At 43.9% G+C, this 27,301-nt stretch overlaps 1 protein-coding gene across 1 annotated transcript; it reads right to left on the reverse strand.

Moving 5' to 3' along the window:
- Positions 1–33: 33 nt before the first annotated feature.
- Positions 34–27,119, reverse strand: KBTBD2 (kelch repeat and BTB domain containing 2). The gene is made up of 5 exons (XM_031952813.1): positions 26,880–27,119; positions 13,039–13,115; positions 8,232–8,735; positions 4,185–4,350; positions 34–2,685 (listed from the first exon to the last, which is right to left on the reverse strand). The coding sequence occupies exons 3-5, from the start codon at positions 8,399–8,401 to the stop codon at positions 1,150–1,152; spliced, it is 1,872 nt and encodes a 623-aa protein (XP_031808673.1). The 5' UTR covers positions 8,402–8,735; positions 13,039–13,115; positions 26,880–27,119; the 3' UTR covers positions 34–1,149.
- Positions 27,120–27,301: the final 182 nt, after the last annotated feature.

A 27,301-nucleotide genomic window follows, 5' to 3' on the forward strand; every position in this document is an offset into this window, starting at 1 on the left:
CACACTCACTCACACACAAAGGAGGAGCCAACATTTTCAAGGTACAATTTCTTTAATAAATTAACGCCAGTCAAAATACAGTGCCAAACATGATGCAGCTCAACATGCTGGTAACGTTTGTCATGAAGCACCTGTGCTCCTGGGAGAGTGGGGGAGCCCCATCTCTTCTAGTGGTTCCTGGGATTAGTTCCAGAGCAGCCCTTGATCTCTGCCCTGCTGGCCACCTCGTGCAGAGGATTCCTGAATGCTTCGGTCCCCCCCAATTGACCCTGACCCCACCCTCCCACCCCCAAAGAAAAAAAAAAACACAACCTGATAGCTAAGGGATATCCATACACAATCACTCTACAGTAATGCTCGTTATTCAGTTAACCCAAAATAAAAGACCTGGTTTAAGCCACACTAAAACCTCGGTTTGACATTGGAAAAATACCTCAGCAGCAGCAGCAGCAGCAGCAGCAGCAGGAAGTCACAGAAGCACGAGCTGACGTTCCTGTAACTGGGAGGTGGAGGCACTGACTGATTACAACCCCAGGCAAACCCACACTGGAGGGGCCGCCATTTTGACTGCGAGCCTAGAGACCCAAGTTCACCCCTGGTTGGCCAACTAGCAGCTGCTCGGAAGCCCCGCCCTCCAAAGAGCCAGGCCGGAGAGGGAGCGCGAGCCCCAGGCCTTGTGGTCCAGCCGACTGGTCCTGCAGTCAGGGGCACAAGATGACGTTCTCTCGGAACAGAGAAGCCCAGGAATCATCGACACACGTGGGAAGTGTCTCTCAGAAGGACTCGGGACGCGACACATGAGGAACATCCAACTACCTTAATGAAGCAAACTTGTCCCAGATGAGCTCATGGGGCTAACAGTGAGATACTCCAGATGCTCAGGCTCTTGTGATATACAGAGAAGTTTCTCAATCATTGGATAAGCTACTTCAGATTACGGTAGTCTATCTCTCCGCAAGACTCACTGACATAGGCATTATACTGCTGCAAATATTGAATAGGGCATGAATAGGGCATAAAAATACAATTTATGAAAGAAAGGATTAAACGTTTCCATGGCTAGCCCTTCTTTCCTAAAGCTTTCTTCTCTCTAAAAGTAACTACAGAGCGCGGATGGGGGGCACACGCGTCCTGAGCCCCGCCGCCCCGCTATACGGGGGGCAAGGCAACCACGTCCCGGTCTAGCTCAAACTCATCGGCTCCGTCGGGCGAAAAAAGACACGCTGGCGGTTTCCACGGAGATTCTTCGAGGCAAGATGGATACAGCTTCCCCACAGTGCATCGGAAATCTCTGCCCAAGTCCCACAGCACACGCTCGGATATGTGCTGCCGCAGAGACCAGCGGTCGAGCTCCACGTCATACTGGTAGGTGGCGTATTTTGCTCTCTCGTTTAAGTGGGTTTCTCGCATAAAAACGCACAGAGAATTCGAGATCACTACAGCTCTCACACAAGGGTCCGAGTACCGCTTGGCAGGGATGTTGGCCGCCATCCTCCACTCGTTCTTGTTCACGTCGTACACTTCCACGGTGACCGAAGAGCCGTCGACCGTGCTGGTCGGCAGCCTCAGGCCGGAGCTGCTGGCGATATGGAGGCCCCCGATGTAGAAGATCTGATCGCCAAAAGCCGCGGCCGACGCGAAGGATCTGCTCGTCTGCCTCATGGCCATTTCCACCCACGAGTCCGACCTGGGAAAGTAGCAGTACATGAGGTTCAGCGTCATCACGTAAATGCAGTCGTGGACCACGACGGCGGCACTCCATTGCCAGGCGCAGGGCAGGGGGCTCACCAGGGTCCACTCGTCCTTCTCGGTGTCGTACCGCTCCACGGTCCTTCGGTTGAGCTCCCCGCCCACGCTGTCTCCCCCGATGGCGTAGATGTAGCCTTCACAGCAAACCAGAGAGGGCTTGATGCGGACAAAGAGCATCGGGGTCTTTGGGAACCAAGTGTTCTGCTGGGCATCAAACCAGTAAAAGCAATTCACAGTTCGGAAGGCAGCCTGAAGCTTGCTCGTTTTGCTGTAATTGGTTTTTGTGTTTTTTAGAGGAACCTGCCCCCCCGCGATGTAGATGTCGTTGTCGGGCGTGACGAGGGTCCCGACCTTGTGCAGGTCGGCGGGCGGGCTGCAGATCTTGTAGACTTTTTCTGCCTGGGGGCTGTAACAGACAGAAGAGTACAGACTCCCGGGGTTTTCGGAGGTGGCCTCGATGAAAATCATCATTTCCTCTTTGGTCATCCCGAGCCTCGGCTTGAAGAACTTGGGCATGGACTTGTAGAGGCCCTGGACCACGACAGACTTGTCGTTGGGCGGCAGCCCCTGAAACCAGGCCCTCTGCGTCACTTCGGAAAGGGCGTCGATTCGGATCTGGCTGAGCACCGAGGACAGATACTGCGAGCGGGACTCTGGGTTGTACTCAAGCCACAGCATGGCGGCTTCTCGGACCGTCTCCTCCTTCTCCACGTTCAAGTTGTCACTGCTTAGGATGTCTATGAGCAGGTCGTGAGAGAGCTGCATGAAGGCATCCTGGCGATACACGGCCGTGAACTTGTGCTCCACCATCCGCTTGGCGCTCTGCTTCAGCTCCTCGCAGCTGAAGAGATCCGCAAAACTCAGGAAGCGGACACAGTTCTCGGCATTTATTTTTTTAATTAAGTATTCTCGACACCGCTGTAACACATCTTCTACCTACAAGTTAAAGAAGGTCAATGAGAGCAGAACAGACTCTAAGCATATTAGTATAGATATAGTGGCTCCTTTCAGAGAGAATCATGGCCACAAAGTTCTATCTAGGGTGATCTCCCCAAGTGGGGAAGGTGGATCTCAGGCATCCTCCCCAGAGCACCTTCCCAAGAGACTCACCTCCAAACTGTGCCCAAATAAGCTAGTAAAGAACCAATACACAATTACTGAGTAATAAAGTTCATCGAGTCTAGATGTCGTCCAATATTCTCCCTTCTTTAACATTTTTGAAAAGTGTTTAAGGGGAATGGGAGGGGATCTCTAAGGCTAGAAACAACTCACCAGTAACTGAAAGGCAGTACTTACAGCTAGTACTCTCTTTTTTTGGCAGGGAGAGATGCAAAGCTTCAAGTTTGGGTTAAAAAACTTTAGATTCCAAAGACAGCTGAGACCAATTGCTTGGGGCCCTACATCAACTCATCTTCCAGTAGCCAGAAGCACTCTGGCACATCTCATAGCCTGTGGGGGTCATCCACCGCCCATCCCCTCCTTCCCCATTCCCACACCCTGCCTCTTCCCTACTTAACCCCAAGCAGTGTCAAATCACCCATTCCTGAAATCTAACCTCCTATCTGCCCTGCCAAGGATAATGGATTTCAGAGAAAATCTTTTCCTTGATCTTCTAAAATTTTCAGTGAATAAAATGAGAGAAAACACATGATATAAATTTTCACAGATAAAGTCAATAGACAAGTTTTACTCTGGCTCAAGGATGCCTTGGCCATGTCCCCTCCAGTGCGGCCGGCAAAAACTTATAGTTCATCCACTACTCGAAGACCTTGTCAGAGGAAAAAGAAAGACCCCCATTTTTCCACCCATCTCTGCAGCCATTGACCACAAAGTCCAAACCGCCCTGAGGGGCAGTTCGGTTCTGCTAGCTGTTTTTCTTTCCTCTTTTCTTTGTTGTGAGGGATTGCTCTTAGGATCAGAGGAAGGGACACATTGGAAATGTGGGTGGTGTAAAAATAAAAGATAGTCAATAAAGTTACACCGATAGAAATGAGGACATTAAATTTCCAAAGCTCTAAACAGAAGCATAGGAAGTACAGGAACTCAGTAAACAACAAAAAAGCTTCACGGTAAATCACACATCTTAAATAAATGGAAATGTTATGTGACTTATAATTTCAAATACACTTAAAAAATATGCCCAAGTTAGTTCCTGTATTAAGACTAATGTACCATTTTTAATAACTTAAAAAGGATCTTATAGTTGAAAATGATGGGAAACAAATTACTAGTTCTTTCCTTATTTTATCCAGAAGGAGATGAGAAGGAATGAGAATCACCTCTTTATGTCATAAAACAATCATTATAATATATTAAGACAGAGTAGTGTAGGCAATCACTAAAAGGCCAAGAATGCTTCCCCAACTCAATAGGAAGTTATCCCAACTCAAGTTGGACACCAGGAAACAAAGTCCCTGAATGCGGTGAACACCCACCTGTAGGAAGCAAGCCGTTTCATAGAGCTGCTCCACAGTGCTATCATTTATTGCCAAGTTCCCCGTGTATGCATAAGCTATGATGAGCTGTAAAGTAGCCGAGTCAACGTTCCTCAGGTTCACGTGTGTCTGTTTACTTTCACTGAGTCCGCTCATGAACATGGCCCTAGGGGGAAACCCACAAGTTTTCATTTAGTCTAAATATAAGAGTAAAAAAGATTAAAACTTAATAAAGACAACTGTTATCCAGAGCTTAAAATTCACTAGAAACAAAAAATTCACTAGACAAAAAAGTTTTGAAATGATGCTTAAACTTATAAATCATCAATTAGAATTAAATTAGATCAACGGCAAATGACTTTCAATTCAAATCACTAGAAATTCTGAGGACATCCAAAGTCCAGCTTTCTGCCAAGACGTCCAGCCTAGCCCATTCTTCCATTCTCATCTGTCCAGCACCCATCACGTGCAAAGCCAACAGTGGAAGATGTGGATAAATGTCCTCCAGTTGCTCTTCCCCAATGGGCTTAACATCCACTTACAGAGATGAGGTTCACACACACATGTAACAACCCAAGACCATAAGTGCAAACTGCCAAGGAGGAAGAGAGATTCCTTTCGGGCTCTCTGTGGGGACCACGGAACCTCTTTCCAAGATTTCCAAGATCAAGCACATAGTGGACAAGAAACAAAAACACAAATCCTCCCAGCCCTCAGTGGAATTACACAATCAAATCTGACTCAAAGAGGAGAACTTGGAAAAGCACCAAGTTGGAGTGATAAAGAACAACCTTAAGATGAAGCACCTATCTATTCTGGGTAAACCCAAGTGCCTCCCTTTGCCTTCCCGCTGCATGACCAGAGGTCGTGCTTGCTTGTGATGTGATGGAAGATGCTCTTTCTCCCATTTTGTTTTTGTGCACTGTATGACTACATTAGTAATTATATGTATGACTGGTACCAGGAGGTACGAAGGATGTGATCCTTGACTAGAGTGACCAGAGAAGGCTCCTGCAAAGAGAAGCCTTGAGCTCGGATCTTGACGGACAGATGGATGGATGGGATGCTTGCTATGTGCAAAGGATTAGGGATACTATGAGAAAAAAGGTTCTTATGGTGCTTGTGTTCTAATGGGAAGAAAGAACACACACATACAAAGAGGAGGTTTCAGCTGCAGGCCAGATGATAAAGTTCTTTAGGGAATTGGTGCAAATGTGGCATCTTTTTTGTCATTCCCACCAACAGAATCTTATCTGTCTCTGAGGCTGAGCCATATGACAGCACCAAGAAAATTTCTTTTCCAAACGGGTAATTGCTTAGGAGAGAGCTATGGTACCCACAGACCTTTCAGGACTCATCTCTATCAAGGCTTCCTTTGATGATGGCTACAGGGACTGAAATGGCAGCCAGATTAGTGGTCCAGGGCATACTGATGTCCCTAGGGCTCTTGGAGCTATGTCCATGGAAGTTGAAGGGATGCAAAGAGAGCATGGTGCTTCTCAGAATCAGAAAAACAGCCACATCTCCTTCCAAGCTACTTAACCTCTAGGACTATCTACTAACTCATGGAAGGGTGATATGGAACATGGGTTAATGAAAGGAATCTTTATGCAGATAAAATCCTGGACTCTTCATATATTTGAAGGAATAAAAAACTAAGACTAAAGACCCAAGCCTAAGTCTGAGAGGGAAGGAAAGAGAGAAAGAAGAAGGAAGGAAGGAGGAAAGGAGAGAGAAAGGAAGGCAGAAAAGGAGGGAGGGAGAGGAGGAAGAAAGGAAGGGAGGGAGGAAGGGAGAAAGAAAGGAAAGAAGGGAAGGAGGGAGAGGAGAGAGGAAAAGAGAAAGGAAAAAAGGAAAGGAGGAAGAAAGGAAGGAAGGAAAGGAGGGAGAAAGGGAGGGAGGGAAGAAGGATCTTTACTTTTTTAGAGTAAACAATTAAGTGCCTTCATAAGAGTCAAAGAGCTAGGTTAAGAATTGAAAATCCCAGCAAGACTTCCTGAGCCCTGGACCAGCACTCTTCTTCCCCATGCATGAGACCACATGATCCCTCACATCTTGGATAAGAGGAGAGGAGGACAGCATTGCTATGAAAAGCATACCTCAGTTTATAATAGGGATAATAATAACTTCTTCTCAGGGTTATTGAAAAGAAAATGAAATAATAATTTGTAGAGTATTTAAGATAGTCTTACATATAGTAAGTACTTATAAATGTTAGATATTATCATTATCACAGATTTATGAGGCTCACAGATTGGGAAACACCAATTCTGAAAGCATCTCAATTTGAGCAAAGAAATTAGAAATCTTTCATAATCTCCTTGTAGCCTAAATGAGAAAATGTGGACTAGCCAATAGTATAGTTAAGCAGAGTTCTATCTGACTATATGACCAAACCCAAAGTATTGAGATAAATTTCAGCTGAGATAAAAGGCAATAATGTACTCTCAAATACCTGTTCTACTTAATATTTTATCAATAATATGAATAAAGATATGGAAGGCATGGTTATCAAATTTGCAGATGACACAAAGTTTGGAGGAATAAGTAAAAAACCAATAACAGAACCCATATGCAAATGGTCCTAATTTAGGATTGAAAAAATTAACTGCACCAGCCCAGTAAGTAAAAAGTCTGCCTTGATAATCCATTATGTGAGAAAGACCTGGAGGAGTGAGTTGAACTAGCAGTGCCCCGTTGCTATGGAAACAGTTAACGGTGCCCTGTTGCTATGGAAACAATCAGTACAATCTCAGACCTGAGCCCATTAGGAGTGGGTACCAAGGCCCTAAAAGGCCTTGGGCAGCCCAGCCCCCATCAAGCAAAACTGCTCTTAGTTTGGAAAAGCTAAGGGACTTGGACTCCGATCTCAATTCCAGGTCCAGCAATCAATCATTCCAGAGCCTCAAAGGGTTTTATAAATGGGTGTGGCTTTATTAGTTTTCAAGTAAGCTAGCCAATTTAAAATTTCTCTCTGAAAGGCAACGATATGAAGAGCAACAATAGCATTAAAATTTTGCCTTCAGCAAGGAATCTGGTGAAGCTAAAAGTTGTAATAAAGTAGATAGAATATGATCAAACACAGTAGGAAAGGAAGAAAAAACCCAACCTGTTTCTCCTCCTAAGTAAAAAACATTGTGCCTCTAAAGATCAATAATGAGTCTAGAAATAACTACTTAAAAGATAAGCTTTTTCCAAATTTTAAATTTATGAAAGAAGGGTCTTTTCAAATAGATTGCTTTAAAAGATTAAAAGAAAATAAAGGGATGATTTCTCTTATTCTCTATTAGTTGAAAACACCTGCCAAAACAGAAAATATTTCAAGGATTCAGCATTGTGCCAGGGTGAGTTTTCCCCTACCATCCTAGATCACCTGGCTTCTCTGCCTCAGTGGCAGTTTTTTGCGAAGTGTTCTGGACCCAAAGTCTATATTACTTGATTCCCAGCCTTCCGATAAAGCCTCAACAAATCCAGGTCTGCTCCATGATGCTCAGTCAGACAGAAGCTGCAGCCGAGTGCTTACTCAAAAGCTTCCCAGCTGGGCTGGGTATGGATAGACCCAGCTTCTCAGCAAAGTTCTTGAAAACTCAGTCATGCCCACACAACAGGAAGGTGCAGGACTTATAAGTGCAGCTGGTCAGAATAATGTATACTTAGAATGTCCACTTTTAAAATCCATTCTCCCTAGCTTATCATCCACCATTTTCCTTTCCTTTAATCTTTTCCAAACTTCTTTAATAAGAAAGAAATGATACGACCAGCATAAGAGCATCTTTGGAGAAACAAAGTAGCAAAGTGGACAGAGGGATGGCCTCAGGATCAGCAAAGCCTGGGTTCAAGGAGCACCTCTGAGACACGTTGCCCTTCATTTCGCAGGCAACTCCTTGGAGAAATAAGTTTCTGCTAGTGCACATGGGGGGAAGGAGCTGATTTAGAGGTTTGCACATAATCATCAAGAGAGAGAGTTCAAAATGGATTCTGAGGAACTAATATTAAATCAAAAAAATCCAATTTGTATATACAGAGTTGAATAGATGAAATACCTACCTGAAATAAGAGCTACATGTTGCAAGAACCATCTTATGACAAGAGAACTCAGTATCCTCAACAATCAACACTATGTCAGTGAGCAGTTGCTGCTCGTAGAACAGTTTTAACTGTTCCAACAGGGAGACGGCATATTCCGTATTGATCTGCCTCTCGTCCTGAGTGGACATGACTGTATTCCATTAATATCTCTAAGACCAGATTAAGGTAGATGCAGTCTTTCTGATGGAAGATCAGGTGAATAACTCAAAAGAGAAAGAATTCTACGTGAGGTTATTTGTGTCATTCAGAACCTGAGACACCCAGATTCACTAATTAATATTTTGTTGCATATTTAGAACAACTGCTAAATTATTCCACGTTAAGGATGCATCAAACTCTTCTGAGGATTTCAGGACAGTCTGTAGATATGGTGCTCAGATCTGCAATAATACTGCACAGGACTGAGAGAAATGAAGAGAGGAGGTAGATTTCGTAGCAGCATCCTGGGATCCACTTGAGTAACTGAAAAGAAAAAAAATTGAATGGAGTAAGGAATCTATTTCAATACATTTGTAGAAAGCAACGCCTCAAATGACATTTGGATGTAAGTTGTATTTATGTGAAGTACAATTTTAGGCACTACCATAAAAAGAAACGAGATATTCTAAAACGCTATTAAAGTCTGAGTATAAACACGACCTTAGTTTAGAAATAAGAGACAGAAGGACAACTTAGAAGTCTTATTTCCCATTCCAAAAGCAAATATGCCAGGAAGACAGTAACAAAATGTAAATGCGTGTTAATTCTTATTTTGGAGATTCTTTATGAATACAGAATATGGGTAAAAAGTCCAGTAAAGCAAGTGAGGCTTTCTAGGCATTTGGAATGAAGCTACTTTAAGGAAAACCTACTTTCTTAAGTGACAATACAGTCATCTAATAAATTCAAGTGGCATCTTATGCTACATTTCCTTATTTCATATGTTCACCATTTATAGCGGACCCCAAACTCACTTCTAAGTGCTTTTTTATTATCTTGCCCAAAATATGCACAACATATTCACAAACTCTTCCACCCAAACTGTGCTCCTTGTGTTTCTCTGCACCCCATTCTTCCTCACACCCATGTCTTTGCGCTGCTCCGTTCAGTGCCTAGAAGGGCCTTCCACTTGGTGGAGTTCCTGGCTTCCTCCAAGGCTCAGTGAGTGGACTGTGTCTTGGGGAAGCTTTCCTGATGGTCCCACCTGGGAAAGTTCACTTATCTCGGGGAAGGGACAGGTTCCCTTCAGTGTTGATGTCAACACCTGCAGAACCTCATATAGTTCCTGAAATAGCAGGTTCTGATCAAATATTCAGTCAATTTGTCTGCCCACTTTGTATCTTCCCAGTAGAATCCAAATTAATACATGTTCATTAAATGACTATGAGGTCCCAAGCCTTGGAAAAACAAAACTCAAACCAGAACTGCCCCTGCCCTCAAGGTGTTTACCTTCTACTGGGGTGAAACATCATATACACAGAGAACTAAATGCAAAATAAAGTCCCATCAGGAATGAGGGAATTCATTCACCTGAGCCAAACCTCCGAGGAAGCAAAAGAAGGTGAAAAGGAAGAGGAGACTGTTAGCCCCCTGCTAATAAAGCAGCTTGTCTTTCTATCTCTATTGCCTCATCTGGAGCACAGGGGCCTTAATAAACCTCCTCTGGATCACATCCCACCAATCTGGTTCAATAGCTTGTGTCAAGCAGATGAACCAGGAGCAGCCCCAAGAGCTTTTCCCCAGAAAGCCTCTGACACCCACTGCCTGCTGACTGAGCAGGGGCCTTCCCCTCTCTGGACCTCAGTTCACTCATCTGGATAATAAAAAGGTGGACTTGGTGGCCCCTAACGTCCCTGCCCACTCTAGAGCCATCATGACAATAATGGCCACGATAGTAATGAAAGCTAAAATGTCTACAGCACCTACCCTATGCCAGGTACTGTGACAATCGATTCACATAATTAGAATTACTTTTATCCCCACTTACAGTTGAGGAAACTAAAACAAATTAAGAGACTTGCCCAGAGTCTCACGGCTGCTAAGTGTCACAGGTCATAGCAGAAGTCAGCTCTTCCTGATTCTAGGCCCGGCACTCCCTCCAACACCACACCGAGGACCCTTTATCTAGATTTCACAACCACCACCAAAGTGTATATACAAGATGCTTCTCTTTTGGGTAAAAGATCCTAGAACTCAGAGTCAAGAGGAGAAGCATGGGAGCCCCCCTTCTCCTAGACCCAGACAACTTTAATGACCACAAGAGTCATGAAAGCAGTTCTATGAGAAGTGCCAAGAAATGGGATGTAATGGGTCCCCAATCAGCCCACTGCCCAAGACCTAACTTACTGGCTGCTGCAAAAGTATCTTAGAAGTCTGAGTCCTAAGGGAAGTCTTTGATGAAAACAAGTCACATGACACAGACTAAATGGCCCCAACTAGAGAAAAACACCCATAAATCAATCAGGGAACTGTTAATAATATGAATCAAGGCCTTTGTACTTCACTACAATGAAGCATCTTCCAATTTCTACCATCTTAAAATTTCTTAGTCAATACTTTCACATATTATTCCTTAGGATGAAATTATTGCAAGAATATGATAAATTTTTGCAAAGCTAAGAACCAAAACCACGATGGACTTGGAGGGGTGAGATGTGGCTTCTGGTCCTATTTGTCTATTTCTCTGCTGGGTGACTTTGTTACCTTACCAACCTGATAATTTAGGGAAGGCTTTCTAATAGCATAACCCCAGAGTTCATGAATTTACACACTCTTCTTTTGTACCGAATGTATAAACTTCCACTTTAAATGTGTGTGCAAACATATGTGAGATCAATACTTTATTAGAGGAAATGCAAACTGATTAGGTAGATGAACATTTCCTCTTCATTAATCTATTTTGTCAAGAAGTTTAAAGGTGCTGTGAGGCCCGAATGGGATCATCAATGTAAGCACTCTGGAAACCTTAAACCAGTGGTTCTCAAAGTGTGGTGCAGTGAATCCTGGAGGGCCTCTGAAATTCTTTCAGAGGGTCTACAAATTCAAAATTAGGTTTTTTTTTCTACTTATGATAAATATCTATTATGTAACCCATATAAACAAAAACTCTTTGGACATATTCTCAATAGTTGTTAATACAGTAAAGATACTGAGAAAAAGAGTTTGAGAACCCACTGCAACAAAGCTATGTAGATGCAGCTCTCCCTAAATAAGACACTGTTTAAAGACCTAAAAGACAATGCAACTTGAAATACAAGAAGAGAGCCAAAAAGGCTTGGTGAAATTCTAAGATCTTAAATTGGCACAAAATTTTAAGATATTAAATTGGCACCAAAATTTTTAGGACACAATGTACACCAAAATGGTGCTTGAGCCCTATGAAGTCTGTGTTTTAAAATGGCCAATTCAAGTTTAATTGACTGGCTGTTCTGCTTTATGGAAAAATCACAATTTGAAGATTAAACTTTAAATTTGCATTTGAAATGTACAAACTCTTCAATGCATCCATGCTTTCCTCATGAGGTCCTAAAATAGGACCACAATGGGAGACTCTCAGCCTGAATGTCTGTTCATTTTCTCCTGTAAGCCTTCTCTTGATAATGTACACAAATACTGAACCTGAAGCTTAAACACTTTGATCATATAATAAGATGGTACTCACTGGAAAAGACCCCGATATTGGGAAAGATTGAAGGCAAAAGGAGATGACAGAGGATAAGTTGGATTGATAACATCATGGAAGTAACAGACAGGAGCTTGGACAGACTTCTGAGAGAGACTGGAGGATAGAGGGACCTGAAGTGCTGTGATCCATGGGTCACCAAGAGCCGGACAGGACTGAATGATTGAACCACCACCACTAAGGTCTTAGAAATGCCCTCAGGCTGCCCATTTGCTATCCTTTGCTCAAGGTGGCTAATGACTGGGCCACCTTCTTTCCCAATCACGAATTTCTTGAACATTATCTTTTACACCACCCCTTCTTGTTTGAAAATCATCAGTGATGATATAATAAAGCCAACTTATACCCAACATGTATTTCTGCTGTCTCTCTGTTCAACTATAATGAAGATTCTTCAATAATAGTGGTGCTGCATGATTTGCAACCATATAACACAACAGGAAGAATATGTATTTGTATGTCAGAAGGCAGTCTGAGTTCATTTAAAAGCTGGGCACAATTCCCTCCTCTCTTTCCTGGATTCAGTTTGAGTCTCGCTGAATGTGCCCACCCAACATATACTCACTAACCTAGACTGCCAGCTAAGGGCATCTTTCACAAGAGCAGCAGACTCTTTTGGCAAGCAAGGGTCTCCCTCTCATGATCCATGAGATGTAATTAATCATAAGAATGGCACTGCCTTAGCAGCCTTTTAAAAATGATATCATATTATTCAGATTACATCTGCATGAAACTAATCCCAATAGTTTTTATTGTCAAGTTTTCCATCTGAGGTGAAGGATTTACAGGAGAACATAATCAAGCGCACAGGATGCACAATTATGGATGGCTCCTGTACATACAATTTGGAAAGGCATATTCCTATAAATAATTAAATAATGGATCCACTGAAAGGTTATGATTTTTAAATTCAATCTGTGCCAAATATAACCAAATTGGAGAAAACTATCAAGTTTCTATTTTATGAATAACACAAACTATACCAGCTTACATATTTACCTACTCCACCCCCCACCCCGAGTTGATAAAATGGGGAAGATGGGGTATTCATGAGGTAATATACAGCTTTGTCAAGAAAAACTGGATGTCCAAGAAATTTCTCACCTGGGCCAAAGTTTGGGGAACATATGTGAACTATCAGCAGGAACGGTTCCTTTCAGAACAGATGATCAATTGAGGAACTGTGAATAATAAAAGAGATTTTCATTTACTTAAAGATAAAACAACTAAATACCATTTATACCCCTTTAATTTTTCTTACCTGCAATAGAAACTATGAAGGAAAATTAGAGAATTTTTTTATTCCTACTCAAATGTGTAACTTGTTGAGAGAGCAACTAAGGGAGAGAGAAGATCTGAATAGGAAATGTATACAAGTATATATAGAGTCTCTTCATGCCTAATTAAATTACATGATATTTAGTTTCAAAAATCCAAAGGGCAAATACTTTTAACATGGAAACTATAAATGAGGATCTTGCTGATCCTGCTAATATTTTGCTCACAGAATGTCAGCTTTGCAAGAGTGTCCATGCAAGGGTCAAAAGGTACAGGAAGTACCAACTATACTATTACACGAATTTGATAGCGACTGTCAAGTTTCCAACAAAGTTAGTTATGGAACTATCCAAAACAAGTGTAAAAAGCAGAACAAACTTCAGGTCATTTAAGGTAACAACTTTTTATTTCCAAAGCAAAACTAAAAATTCATCATAAACCTAATCAGAATCTTCTAATCATTCAAAAGCCAAGTATGCAATAACTGAGCTACATTAACAAGGCGATTTTTAGAGGAAAATAAAATCAATATATTAGAAAAACGGACTATTCTTCCATAGTAACATCAATGTAAAGATAAAATGAGTCATTAATTCCATATTTACTATGTGGCTGCTTATAGACAGAGCACTAGACTAGGTATTGGGTGTGATACACAACATATCTTTGCCCTCATGGAGATTGTAATCTAGTGAGGGAGAAGTCAGAGAGAGTATTATAACAAAAAATAACAATTACATCAGGATAGGGTTTTACAGAGATAATACAAAGTGTTAAGTGAAATCCAGAAGGGAAGGTCATTACAGAGAAAGAGAGAGAGACAGAGAGAGACAGAGAGACAGAGAGAGACAGAGAGAAATGTGTGTCTGTGTGTGTAGGAAAGAGGGGGGAAAGAAGGTGATGTTTAACAAAGAATAATTCAATTGTTTACTATTTGTCCTTCATTCTTGAAAAGAACCAATGACATCAGGAAGGTAAAGTCTTCTTTTTAATTATTATTATAGCTTTTTATTGACAAAACATGTGCATGGGTAATTTTTTCAACATTGACCCTTGCAAAACCTTCTGTTCCAATTTTTCTCCTTCCCCTAGATGGCAGGTAGTCCCATACATGTTAAATATGTATATGTTAAAAGGAAGGTAAAGTCTTGACTTGCAATGGAATTTAGGGAAGGGAGGGCTATACAAAGTCACCAGCCTCCCTCTCTCTTTCAGAGCCATCTGGGTCCAGTGGCAACATATTGATCAGGATAACTAAAGATGGCCCTGGATGCAGTGGGAGACCGTGGCCTTTTAAAGCTAAGGTCTGCCCTAGTTCTATTTGTCTGAGACAACAGACATTCAATGATTAAAGCTGGGTAAGAAATTCAATATGCCAAAATCAAAGAGGGCATTCTGAACATTGAAAACCTGTATGAACAAAGGCATGGGCAGGAGGTGCCATGTTAAGTTTGGGGAGCTTAAAGTAAACCCTTTTGGTCAGGGCATAAAGTACAGTGAGGGCAACAAAGTAAGAAAGCTGGAAAACACAAGCTGGTGGAACTGTGAAAAGGTCTGCATGATAATCATATCATTACAGAGTGCTTTAAGATAACTATCATTGAAGCCTCCCAACAACTCTATAAGGTAGTTGTCATTATGATCCCATTTTCTAGATAAGGAAACCTGAGGCTCAAAGAAGCTAAGCTATCTACCCAGGGTCCCACAGCTGGGTAAGTGTGAACGAACATAATGACAGCCAACATTTTTATGGCATTTGCTCTGTGCTAGGCACTGGGTTAATTGCTTCAGAAATATTGCCTCAAAAGAACCTCACAACAATCCCGGGAGGGAGGTGTTATTATCATCCCATTTTATAGATGAGGTTAACCGACCTGTCCATGTCTGAGACTCCATCAGAAACCAGGTTCTCCTTTCCTCTTCCCTATCTTTGTCTTCTTTCTCCTTGATTCTCTCTTCTCTCTCTCTATTCTTTTCTCTGGCAAACTCACCAATCCCCATGGCTTCAATGATCATTTCTAAGTGGCTTGAATCCCAAATCTTCTGCTCTGTCTCCCACCTAAAGGAGGTATCCAGTATCTTACTTCTACCTCCCTGCTGGGCATTTCTCCTTAAATGTCTTCAAAGTATCTCAAATCCAAACCCATCATCTTCCTTTCCCAAACCAGGTCTCCTCTAATTTATATATTTTTATTGAGCTATCCTGGCTCTAAACTTCACCCTTTTTTATGTACCTGGTATTTTTCACAAAGTCTCATCTCCCTCCCCTCCTTTTCACACTCCTTCTGAATCCTTCCTATTTCTGAAGGTCATCTGTTCTTACCTAGTCTATCTTAAGAGTATCCTAACTAATCTTCCCAACTCCAGTCTATTCCCAATTCAACAAGCTTCTATTAAGCACCATATGCTCGGCATGGTTACATAAAGAGAAAGTTCCCATCCTCAAGAAGCTTCCGTTCTACTGGAGGAATAATTATAACATATATGCAGAAAAATAAATTAAAAGTTGATTACATTTAGAGCTGGAAGGGAATTTGAAAGAGGGAACATTCCCAATTAGATGGTCCGGGAAAGATTTCCCAGAATAGGTGGCATCTGAGCTTAAACCTTGAAGGCTACAAAGGATGCCAAAGGGCAAAAAAAAGGCAGAGAGGAAAGAGATGAAATGCTGAGTACCCCACTCTCCTCCACGGAGCTGGGGACTGAGGAATGTTGGACATCCTCCTGTGGCCACCCCTTCAGCTCCAGCTAGCCAGGTGACACAGCTAGCCACCTTTCTGTTCTCCTCCACCCTGAGTGACCCTCTGTAGTTTCTTTTGCTTAATCATTATCCACAACATGTCCCTATCCACTGGGGACTTATAAGCTTCTCTTCTTGGGCTTCTTTCATGGGCTCAATTATCTCTGTTTGCTTCCTAAATCTGTTGAGGATGACTTCCAAATGCTAAAGCAGCTTTAAGCTATGAAAGTTTATTAGACCTTAAGACTGCACTAGGACTTTGGGGATCCCTTGTCCATTCATTGCTCCTGTGTCTTCTACCCACTTATGTGACATCAACTGCCTGCTGGCCACCCCATCAAAAATGTCTCACAGGAAAGGCAATACTCATGGGGAACACATCCAGGAGAACTCAAATCTTTTCTCTTCTTTCCATATTCATTCAATTCATAAAGGAAGATAATATAGAATGAGTCTGGGTCAAGAATTAGATTGAAATAAATTCCTTAGAAAAAAATCAAGAGCACCATGTACCAAATTGATTTTGCCCTGCCTGCAGTAGAGTGAAGGAATGGAAGCCTTACTAGAAGCAAAAATGGTGTCAATAAAGGAGACCGAAGGCCAGTTCTCAGGATCTTCTGAGTACTGGAGATAAGGATACTGGTTATCAAGAAGTCTATCTTGAGCAGAAAACTCTTGTCCTCACAGCTTTTTAATCTCACTCACCCTAGGCCACCAAAATCACATCAAACAGCTCAGAAAATTCTTTCCTTCCTCTCTTCAATGCTGGGGAAGGAGAAACAATAATTTTCTAGCATCTAGATACAATGCCAACTGCATCTTCCCACAAAATGATTGTTCTCTACAGTAGTTGGGCACTGATACTATATTATTATCATAGCATTTGCTACTCATGGAAAAAATGGTTTAAAGTGAGTTTACCAAAGTACAACAAATCTTGAAACACATGTATGACCAAAAGTTCAGATGAGCTGATAACAGAGAAAAAATGGTGGATAACACTCAGACTCCAGCCCATTGGGTAGATTCCATATGAACTAGTTACAGGGATGCACTGCCAGGTGGGAAGTTGGATGGTGCCAGGCCTGGAGTCAGAAAGATTCCTAAAACCTGGCCTTAGAGACTCACTAGCTATATGACCCTGGGCAAGTCACCCAATTCTGTTTATCTCAGTTCCGTATCTGTGATATGGGCTGAAGAAGGAAATGGCAAATCACTCTTGGCCAAGACCCAAAAGGGATCACAAAAAGTCAGTCACAATTGAGATGCCCTCGGAAGATAAGGCAGTATGGGATGAGATCACAGACCTGCCAAAATATCAAGAGCACCCACTTTTAGGTCTTCAAGAGACTCTTGTAAGTTGGCCTGAGATTCAGTAATACTGAATACTGATTTCTGGATCACCTGACAATCCAATCTCAGCTTTTTAACTGTCTAAGGAGTGGGTTCCCCGTCCCTGGACGGAGGAAGATGCCAAACGACCATTTGTTATATTGTGATGGTGAGCATGACTTTAGAATATGGTCTTAACCTTGTTGTGTCATGGACCTTTCTGGGAGTCTGGGGAAACCAATTATGTTGAAACCAAGTTATCAGATTATTAAAAAAAAAAAAAAAAAAAAAAAGTTCAGAACCCCCCAAATTAGTATCTAATGGTTAAAGAGCATAAGTTTGGGAATATGGCTATTAAGGCCCCTTACAATTCTGAAATTCTGTGACTGACTGCAAACCACTTTAAGGAGTCAGTGTGAATAACAGCATGGCCCAAGAGAACAAGTACTAGGGTTTAGGGGTTTGTGAAGCCTAGTTGTGCTCCTTGGCTCTCAGCTTCCCCATCTACTATCTTTTCCCCTTCTAAGATAACTACAGGAGTAGAAAGCAGATATTTGAGTTCCTGAGAACCAAATGAAAGCCCTCTGTGGTAACTTTCAGCTCTAAATCCAAGACCCCCATTAGAATGAATCTCACAGAAAGTCAGAGTCTAAAGCCAAGAGTCAGGGATCCCAGTTCTGCCAGCAGCTGGGCCCTTTTTGGTGGCTCTCTGCATTCTCACCTATAAAAAGCAGGAATTGAGAGATCTCTAGGTTCTTAAGAGTTATACTTCTAAAGCTAAATCATTTTCTTCTTCAGATCAAAACTTCAGAGTAGCAGAAATCTAAAATTCTTAGGAAATAACAGGTATTAATTTAATTTGGGAGACAAGAAGAAGATTGGAGGGAGGACTGGATATGATCAAAATACATCTGCCCCCCAATTTTGCCAGCAGCTACCTCCCCCTTTGCTCTGAAGTTTTTTCTTTTATCTCAAGGTTTTCCATGATAGTTCTGAAGCACAGAGCCTTGGAACATAAGCATGCACCATGATTCCTGATGCTGTTGCTTGAAAATAACTGGGAAAACACTTGTTTTGAGTTGATCTTTATTATTTCACCTTTTTTGGAAAATTTCTCCCAGAATCACTTGTTACCTATATGGAAAGGAGCCCAATCATTTATTCCACTTGAGATCCAAGTGAGGGGCCTGGAACCTTAGGCAATCAGATGGTCTTCTCAGAATCAGATTTTAAATACGTAAAATATAGCACTAAGGAGTACAAGGGAAACCATCTATATTGAAACGTGGTTATTAAAATTTATTTTCAAAGTTCCTAGACCTTGAAGGGAAAAAGACCCATGTGTGCAAAAACGATTGTAGCGGCTCTTTTTGTGGTGTCAAGGAACTGGAAAATGAGTGGATTCCCATCCATTGGGGAATGGCTGAATAAGTTATGGTGTATGAATGTTATGGAGTATTTTTGTTCTGTAAGAACATAAATAGGCTGATTTCAGAAAGGCCCAGAGAGACTTACATGAACTGATGCTGAATGAAGTAAGCAGAACCAGGAAATCATTGTACACAGCAACAAGATTATGTGATAATCAAACATACATAACAGATTTAGCTCTTCCTGGCAATATGTTGACTAAGATATTTCTAATAGATTTGAGATGGAAAATGCCATCCACTTTCAGAGAGAGAACTATGGACACTGCATATAGATCAAAGCATAGTATTTTTACCTTTTTTGTTTGTTTGCCCTTTCTTTCTCATGATTTTTTCCCCTTTTGGTCTGATTTTTCTTGCAAAACATGACAAATTTATGGAAACATGTTTAAAAGAATTGTACAACAAAACACAACAACAACAAAGTTTATAGACCTCAAATTTCTAAGAATCCCTGAAGCAAGATATACAGAAATGCCAAATTTTAAGAAATATTATGTGCAATCATGCAAATTCACTTCATCAAGAATGCAAAAGATAACCCTGACAGGACGCTGCAGGAGACCATGAGAAGAATAAGTATTGGCCTTCAAGGAACTTCTAGTCTGCAAGGGGGAGGTGTGGAAACCCTCAAGTACAGCATCGATAAAGAGGATGAAGGCACCAAATGCCAGTGGAAGAGCAGAAAGAGCAAGACAAGCAGATGAGGAGTCTCTCGGTGGGGGAGACAACCCGGAAGGGCAAAAGAGAAGCAGATTCCATACGAATTAGGGAGAGCAGAGCCTCGAAGGACAGGCAGAGATAAGGTGGGGACAGGTGGAGACTGGGTCTCAGGATGAAGTGGTAAAGAGTATGCACAGGTGCAGTAGGGAAAGCTTCTGGCTCTGACTGGCTGATATTGAGGGCAAACTTTGAAAGGAAAGAAACTCTCATCCTGATCCTTCTCCAAGCGCTCTGCTGAATCAATTAGTTTTTGACTTGGCTCTTCTGAAGGGGAACAAACGTGTGACAGGCTAAAACGACAAGGGAAAATGACCACCCAGAGGACATGGAGAAAAAATCCACATTCCACCATCCCTCACCCCTGATCATTCTTTATGGTGATACCCAAGATCCCAGGGCTAGAGCTAGAGGCAGCCTGTGGCACCAAGGAGAGGGGTGGGCCTGGAGTGAGGAAGATCCGAGGGCAAATGTTGCCTGAAATTCTAGGATCAAATGAGATAACGGCCTGGCACACAGACAAGACTTAATAGTATCTTCTTTCTTTCCTCGAGTTTCAATATGAAATCATGGTCAACCTTCAATTCAACAACTATGTGTGAGACACCGTGGTAGCTGCTGCCCATTGTTGATAGCCCAACCCAAAACCAACCAAATAAAACCCTCCACCATTATATCATTTGGTTAGTACAGGATCACTGAGGAAAGAGAAAACACTAACAAGTAGTTCCCAGCTCCTGACTTCCTCCTCTGTACCTCGAAGGGGTTTGACAGAGAGCGTCCCAAGTCCCTTTAGACTCTATGACACCATCCATGAGAGTCCCTGCTGAGGAGCTTATCTTCAGTTGGGGCCGGAGCACATTCGTGGAGAAGTAAAACAAGTCAGGCACCTCCCCAAGGCCTTTTTCTGAGGTCGCTTTACCCCTTATCAGTTAGTGGCACTAAGAAGCACCAGCCGAGTACACCATCACTGCTCTGTGCCCAATTCAAGAACTTGCCAAGGCCAGAGAAGCCTCTGCAAGGAAGGGAAGAGCCCGGAGCCCAGGCAAGGCTGCAGGATGCGTCCGCAGCACTGTCCCCTGGCACAGAAACCCAGCAGGTTCTCAAGGGGGCCACATAGACAAGAGCTTCTTCCCCCAGGACCATCAGTCATGTCTGCTCAAAACAGACAGAGAACCCCAGATCATCACCACAGCTGTGCTCCTGCAAGATATTTCTGGAGTCTCCCCCGACTATCCACTCCCATACCTCCCCCACATACTCTGTGGCTCATAAAACATGGAACAGGTTGCAGTTGTACACCAATGACACCGTGTCAGTGACAGCTTGGACCTAATAAATGTCTCCGGTTCCCTGAAACCCTGTCCAAATAAGCAGACTTCCAAGTTCCTGTGCACAGTTCCCATCTTGTTCTCCCACATCTCCATCTAGTAAAACAACTTAACACATTTTTCCATTTGAACGACACGGATAGTTGTTTGGTCACAAAAACCATAACATAAATGAAAATGTTTTTTTGTAATGAAAAAATGCAAAATTGTCTCAATCAAGTAAAAGAAAGAAAAAATAATGAATTGAATAAAAGCAGCATATTTTGAACATTCCTTTGATGTAAATGTTTTACTAGCATGACTCCAGTCACGATTAGGGTTTCTTTGGATCACAAATGGAAAAAAGAGACAAGGAAGAAAGAAAAAAGTCAATTTTCTCAAGACAACTGGCCAACCGTTGGAAATGAAGGGAAGGAAAGGAAACCCTTTCCAAGTAGGTGTGCCAGCATCCAATACGATGTCCTCTATATGACATCCTAACAGATCTAGAACAAGGCGGCTTCAGATCATCCAAACCAAGCCCATCATCTGACAAATGAGAAAACTGAGGCCCACAGAGGTTAAGCAGCATGTCTCAGATCACAAAATAGCAATAAAGGCCAAAGAGTGAAGAAAAAAAGAGCGCTGGATCTGGAGCTAGAGAATCTTGCTGACACTAGGGAAAACACATCAAGCCTCAGTTTCCTTATTTGTAAGATTGGACAATTCTTCTATCCCCCTCCCACGGTTACCAAGGAAACCACAATGGGAACTATAAAATGCTGGCTACATTAATGGACAGGGATCTGCTGCCACTGTGATCAACATAAGGGCATTGCCCAAAGTAAAAACAGATTACTGAATTTTAAATTTTATTATTTACTTTCCACTTTATTTTGAATTCCAAATGTTCTCCTTCCTCTTCTACTAAGAAAGCAAGCAATATAATTATCAATTAAACATGTGAAAATCATGCAAAACATATTTTCATCTTAGCCTTATTACCAAAAGGAGGCAAGAAAAATAAACAAAGTGACAATTTATGAATTCATCAATTCTCTCTCTGAAGATAGACAGCATTTTTCAAAATGAGTCCTTTGGAATTATCGTGTTGATCAGAGTAATCAAGTCTTTCACCAATGATCACCCTATGGACAATTATCTCCTGGTTCTGCTCCCTTCACTTTGCATCAATTCATATAGGTCTTCTTATGTTTTATGTAAACCATTCCCCACATCATTTCTTACAGCACAATCCTATCCCACAATTACATGGCACACAACTTGTTCAGATAACGAGCATCCCTTCAATGTCCAATTCTTTGCTATCCCAAAAAGAATACGATAAATACTTTTGTACAAATTTTTCCTTTGATTTTTCCTTTTTCTTTGACCTCTTTGGGATATAGCACTGATACCATTACTGATAGATCAAAGAGTACATACAGCTTTAGTTCTTTGAGTGTAGTTCTAAAATTGCTCTCCAGAATTGTTGGGTCAGTTCACAATTCTACCAATAGGGCAATATTTCCAAATCTCCCCCAGTATTTATCATTTTCATTTTCTGTCAGGATAGCCAATCTGAGAGGTATTTACATTTCTCTAATCAGTAGAGATTTAGAGGATTTTTTCATATGACTACAGATATTTGATTTCTTCTGAAAACTGCCTATTCATATCCTCTGCCCACCTAACAATTGGAGAATGGCTTTAATTCTTGTAAATTTGAGTCAGTTCCCTATATATTTGAGAAATAAGGCCTTTCTCAGAAACTTGCTATAAAAAAGGTTATATTATTTCATTGTCTATAGCATCTTTTAGCAAAATGTAGTTTTTCTGATTTTCTGATTATCTCTTCTACCCATTTGCCTTCATCCTAAAAAAAAAAAAAAAAAAAAAAAAAAAAAAGCTTTGTTTCAGGGTAATAAGGCAGAGTTACAACCTCTTCCCCCGATTGTCTAGAGACAACACTGCTCCCCCAAAACAGAGCAATGGCTTCAAAAGTGGGAGGGTAAAACAGCTTCAGAACAGAGAGTTCAGTACTCACATCCCATCCTGCCGACATCTCTGTTCTGAGGTGCAAAGTTCCACTTTTTCTTTGGGGCTAAGCCTGTCATCTCCCCGATACAGAGATCACAGGGAGGGGTACATCACAATACCTTGCTTGTAGGGTAGTCAATCATATGCTAAATGAAAAGCAAACATTACTTAAATAATTTTCACTAAAGCACAGTGCTATATATAGAGATCAAAATCCACATCCTATCTTTTAATTCAACAAATAGTTTTAAGAAAACAAAATTCCCAAATACTCTAAGAAAAATTCCCACCCTAAGGTGAAATACAACCCACTGAATTTGTCTAAAACAATTCTATTTGGCCCTCACTAATTTCCTACCATTAGTTAAAAAAACCTACCATGAATTACAGGCAATTTAAAAAATAGTATTTTCCCCTAATTTTCAAATAAGCAAGGGAAGAGAAAAATGTGATATGGATTAACTCCAATACTGCTGAATATGTAAAGGGAAAAGGTCACAGAGGAAAATTAAAAGGACAGGCAGCAGTATGGGGACTCACCACTAGTGTAGAACCTTCCTGTATCAATGAGCATGGGGTCTCTGGCCAGGACAGAACACTGCCTTTTTCCTCCTTTCTTGTCCTTTTAAATGCCCTTTAAACCATTTAAGGTTAAGAAGTTTGTAACACTTCTTAAGCTTGGTAGGGCTGATGCCCAGGGCAGATTTAGGGCACAAGAAGAAATGACTCTGGGGGCAGCTGGGTGGTGCAGTGGATAAAACGCCAACCCTGAAGTCAGGAGAACCTAAGTGCAAATCTACTTAACCCCAATTGCCTCAGCAAAAAACAAACAAATAAATAAATAAAATCAGCTTGTTCATTAATTTTAAAAAATGATTCTGCCATTTGCTAATTTAAAGACCACCTCACTGATAGAGCCCCACAACTGACGTTCCTGTAAGTGCTGATGAGAGGACAATACTACCACCAGGGATTGGGTAAGATTTTGTTAGACAACTGGCAGGTTGCCCTGGTGTCCTCAACATCGAAATTGGAAGGGGGCCCCTCACCCTCTCTGGTGGATCTCTAGTGGCAAATTCTTGGGGAGATGGGGCTGGGTAGGGACAGACTGAGCAGGCACCTTGGGAGGGAACACTGCCTTGACAAGACCCATGTAAGTACATTTTATATGGTCTTTGGTATTGGATGCACTGCCATGCTAGTGTCAGAATTACTTTTCACACCTATCCATCTTTCCAGTGAGGACATGAATTATTCGGCAATGTGAATAAAATATGACCCACATTTCAAAGTGGAAATTTCTTCAAATACAATGTGATATTTCATTTTCTGGAATGTGTCACCCTCAAAGTGGGAAGAACATTTGACTTTCAAAGTTCTCTCACAGTTTGACTTTCATAGTTCTAACCATGAGGAAAAGAGCCCTAGAACCATGTCTGCTGTATGAAGGGGCCAAGCCCTATGAATAGAGGTAAGGGGATTTCAGTGATCTACCACTGATCCCCAGGTAAGCAGCATCAGGGCTAATGTGTTTCTGCCTCTGATCCCTCTTTCTGAATCCTATCATCTCCTATACTTCCACTACCATCTGAACCACTTGAGAAGCCTTGAGGAAACACATCTGCCACTGAAGGATCACAACGGCACCAGTGAACCTTCCCCCGCATAGGGAAAAGATCGAGGAAATACTGAAATACTTCTAATTCTAGGCAGGGACGGGGCCAATTTTCTGCACCTACTCCCTGAAGTCACCGCCATCCCTGCCGTGTCCAAGAGTCCAAGTGCCGATCCCGCTCGGTCAAAGTCTTGTCCCCCAATCAAAATGGTCTCGAAGGCATCCACTTCAAGACCGACTTGGACAATCATCTGTTATCCACACATGTTTTGGTGAGAGAGAAAAAGTCTCTGAGGTAACAAAAGCCTGTCTACATGAATGCCTTTGACAGCGAGGGTAACTATGTGAAACGTGCATCTCGCTGCAGAAGATGGAAACTAATTCTCTTTAGAATTAGCAGGAACTTCACCTTCGTTCTGAGATTTAGCCTCTCTAGTTCTTAGGGCAGGGCCTGGCACACGGTTAGCCATTTTCAGGCGGGCCCAACTCTTCGTGACCCCATTTGGGGTTTTCTTAGCAAAGACACTGGAGGGCCATGTTCTTCTCCATGTCATTTTACAGATGAGGAAACCGAGGCAAACAGAGTGAGAAGGTGGGGCAACATAACTAGGAAGGGTGTGAAACCACATTTGAACTCGGGTCGTCCTGACCAGAGGCCCAGCACTCTGCATGGCACACGGCTGGCACTTAATAAACGTTCACCGACCGGCAGAGCATCTCTCGGCTTTACTTTCCGTCTTCATGTGAAGTTTCCGGGGTTTTGCCACTCACCGCGTTTAAAACTATCCACTTAAAGACGTGGGTTTTCAAACTCCCTTCTCCTTGTTCCTGCTGCTTCCCAGAGTAACGTAGGAGAGGGCAGAAGCTGGGGATGGGAGCACGGCCGCGCAGACCTCCCGGCAGAGCCCCGTGAGAATGACGGGAGCCACCCTATGGGAGCGTGGTAAACTGGGCCTCGGCAGCCTCTTCCCCGCTGCCCTGAGGGCGGACAACGGGGCAGCAGCTTGAACTGTGGGGATTTCTTAGAGCAGGCTGATCGCAGCATTGCCGGGCTCAGCCCTAACTGGCTCCACTCGCACACAGGGCGAGGTGCCGGGGAAAGCAGGCTCCGCAGGGACAACATTAAAGAAAAGTTCCCGCGGAGGGACACACAGGCCCCTGAATCTGCCTCGGAGATTCCTTCCTACTAGCTAAGCCTTTCACGAGGCGCAAACCAGTCACTTTTTCAAATACTGGAGATTCACACTCAGTGCTTAGGTACCAGCGTTAACGTGGGGAAGCCTTAGCCACTTTGACCAACACAATGGCCCGGAGAAAGGGCTCGCCAGAGAGAAGGGATGAGTTCCGGGGGCACTGAAGCGGGCCCCTCCACTTTATGTTTCTTGCTTTTTATTGTTTGTTTTGCAACATAGTTCATAAGGAAATGTTGTGCGTGACTTCATATGTGTGACTGAGAGCGTGTAGCTTGCCTTTCAATGACTGGGGAAGAGCTGGAGGGAGAGAGATGTCAGAACTTAACTTCTGTAAAAACAATACCAAAGATAAAGTAAAAAAACAAAGACTCAGACCCTTCCGCGCTAAATCCCTCGCTAGCTGCGAGAGCCCCTGCTAGGCAAGGCCCGAAACGCGCGCCTCAGTCTCTTGGGCTGTGAGGCGGGGAGGACAGCTCCTCCCGGGAGCACCGAGAGCACCGCTCCTCCCGGGAGCACCGAGAGTACCGCAAGTGTTTGCCTGCAAGCGTCCCTGGACATCCGCCCTCACTGCTGCCCCGCCGGCCCGGGAGAGCACCTTGAGCTCAGTGATGGCCCTGGTCTTTCCAGTCTAATTGGCCCCGAAGTGTCTCGGTCCGATGGGACCGCCTGCTGCCCGAGGGCCCGGGGCGCCTCCCTGAGCCTCAGCTTCCCCACGGTGACACCAGGGGAACGAGCTCAGGGGGCGGGGGCGACGGAGAGGGGCTCCCAGGCCCCTAAAGGGAAAGTCAGCCCTCCAACCAGCGCCTGCTGAGGGCTCGCTCCCGGCTGGAGGCGGGGCCTGCCCGTAGAGAGCTTCCAGTCCAACGGGAGGAGGGAACGCTCCAGATGGGGCCTGACACAGGGGGCGCTTCCCCGAGGCTTTCGGCCTAGACTGGGGGCCACGAGGCTGGGGGGAGGGGGCGCCCAGGGACGCGGAGGGCGGGAGTGCCGGGGTCCCAGCCCAGGGGGCCCGAGGAGCAGCACGTGGGGCGGCGCCCCGCCCCCTCCGACGCCCGCTCCCCGGGAGCAGCGCGGGCCGGGCAAGGGCGCACGCGCAGTTCGGGACCCAGGCCCGCGCAGGCGCACGGCAGCGCCACGCCCCCGGGCAGGGCCGCGCCGGGCAGAGCCGCCCCCAGGCCCGGGCCCAACTCGGCTCCGAGTCCCTGTCCGCCGCCCCCGCCCCGGCCTCGGCCCGCGCCGGCGGAGGCGCTTCGATCGCAACACGCCGCCCCGCCGGCCCCCACTCACCCGGGCCGCAGGCCGGCGCCGCCGAGGAGGGTCCGCGGTCCGGGCGGGCGGCGAGAGGAGCAGCGCGCAGAGGAGCCGCGCCGGGAGGGCGGGAGCGGAGGGGCGGTGCCGAGCTGCGCCCCGCCCCCACGTCCGTCCGTCTACCGCTCCGCCCGCCCCTTCTTCCGGCCCTGCTCTCCTATTTCCTCCCCCCCGACTCCGCGCCCCTCCCGGCCGGAGCAAGCACCCGTATCACGTGACTCGGGCGGGGGGGGAAACCGCCGGAGCGCCTAGGCTCTGCCCCAGTGAGCTCTATGGAGCCGCGCATGCGTCCTGGAAACCAAGTCTGTCTGCCCGCGCTTTTCGTGAGGAGGGCCCCTCCCCCTCTCTCAGCTGGAGGCCGAGGGTCCTGGGCCGGCTCTAAGGCTTCCCTCCGATTCCTG

This window comes from Sarcophilus harrisii, chromosome 1, assembly GCF_902635505.1.
Source record: "Sarcophilus harrisii chromosome 1, mSarHar1.11, whole genome shotgun sequence".
In the NCBI taxonomy this organism is placed as follows: Eukaryota; Metazoa; Chordata; class Mammalia; order Dasyuromorphia; family Dasyuridae; genus Sarcophilus; species Sarcophilus harrisii.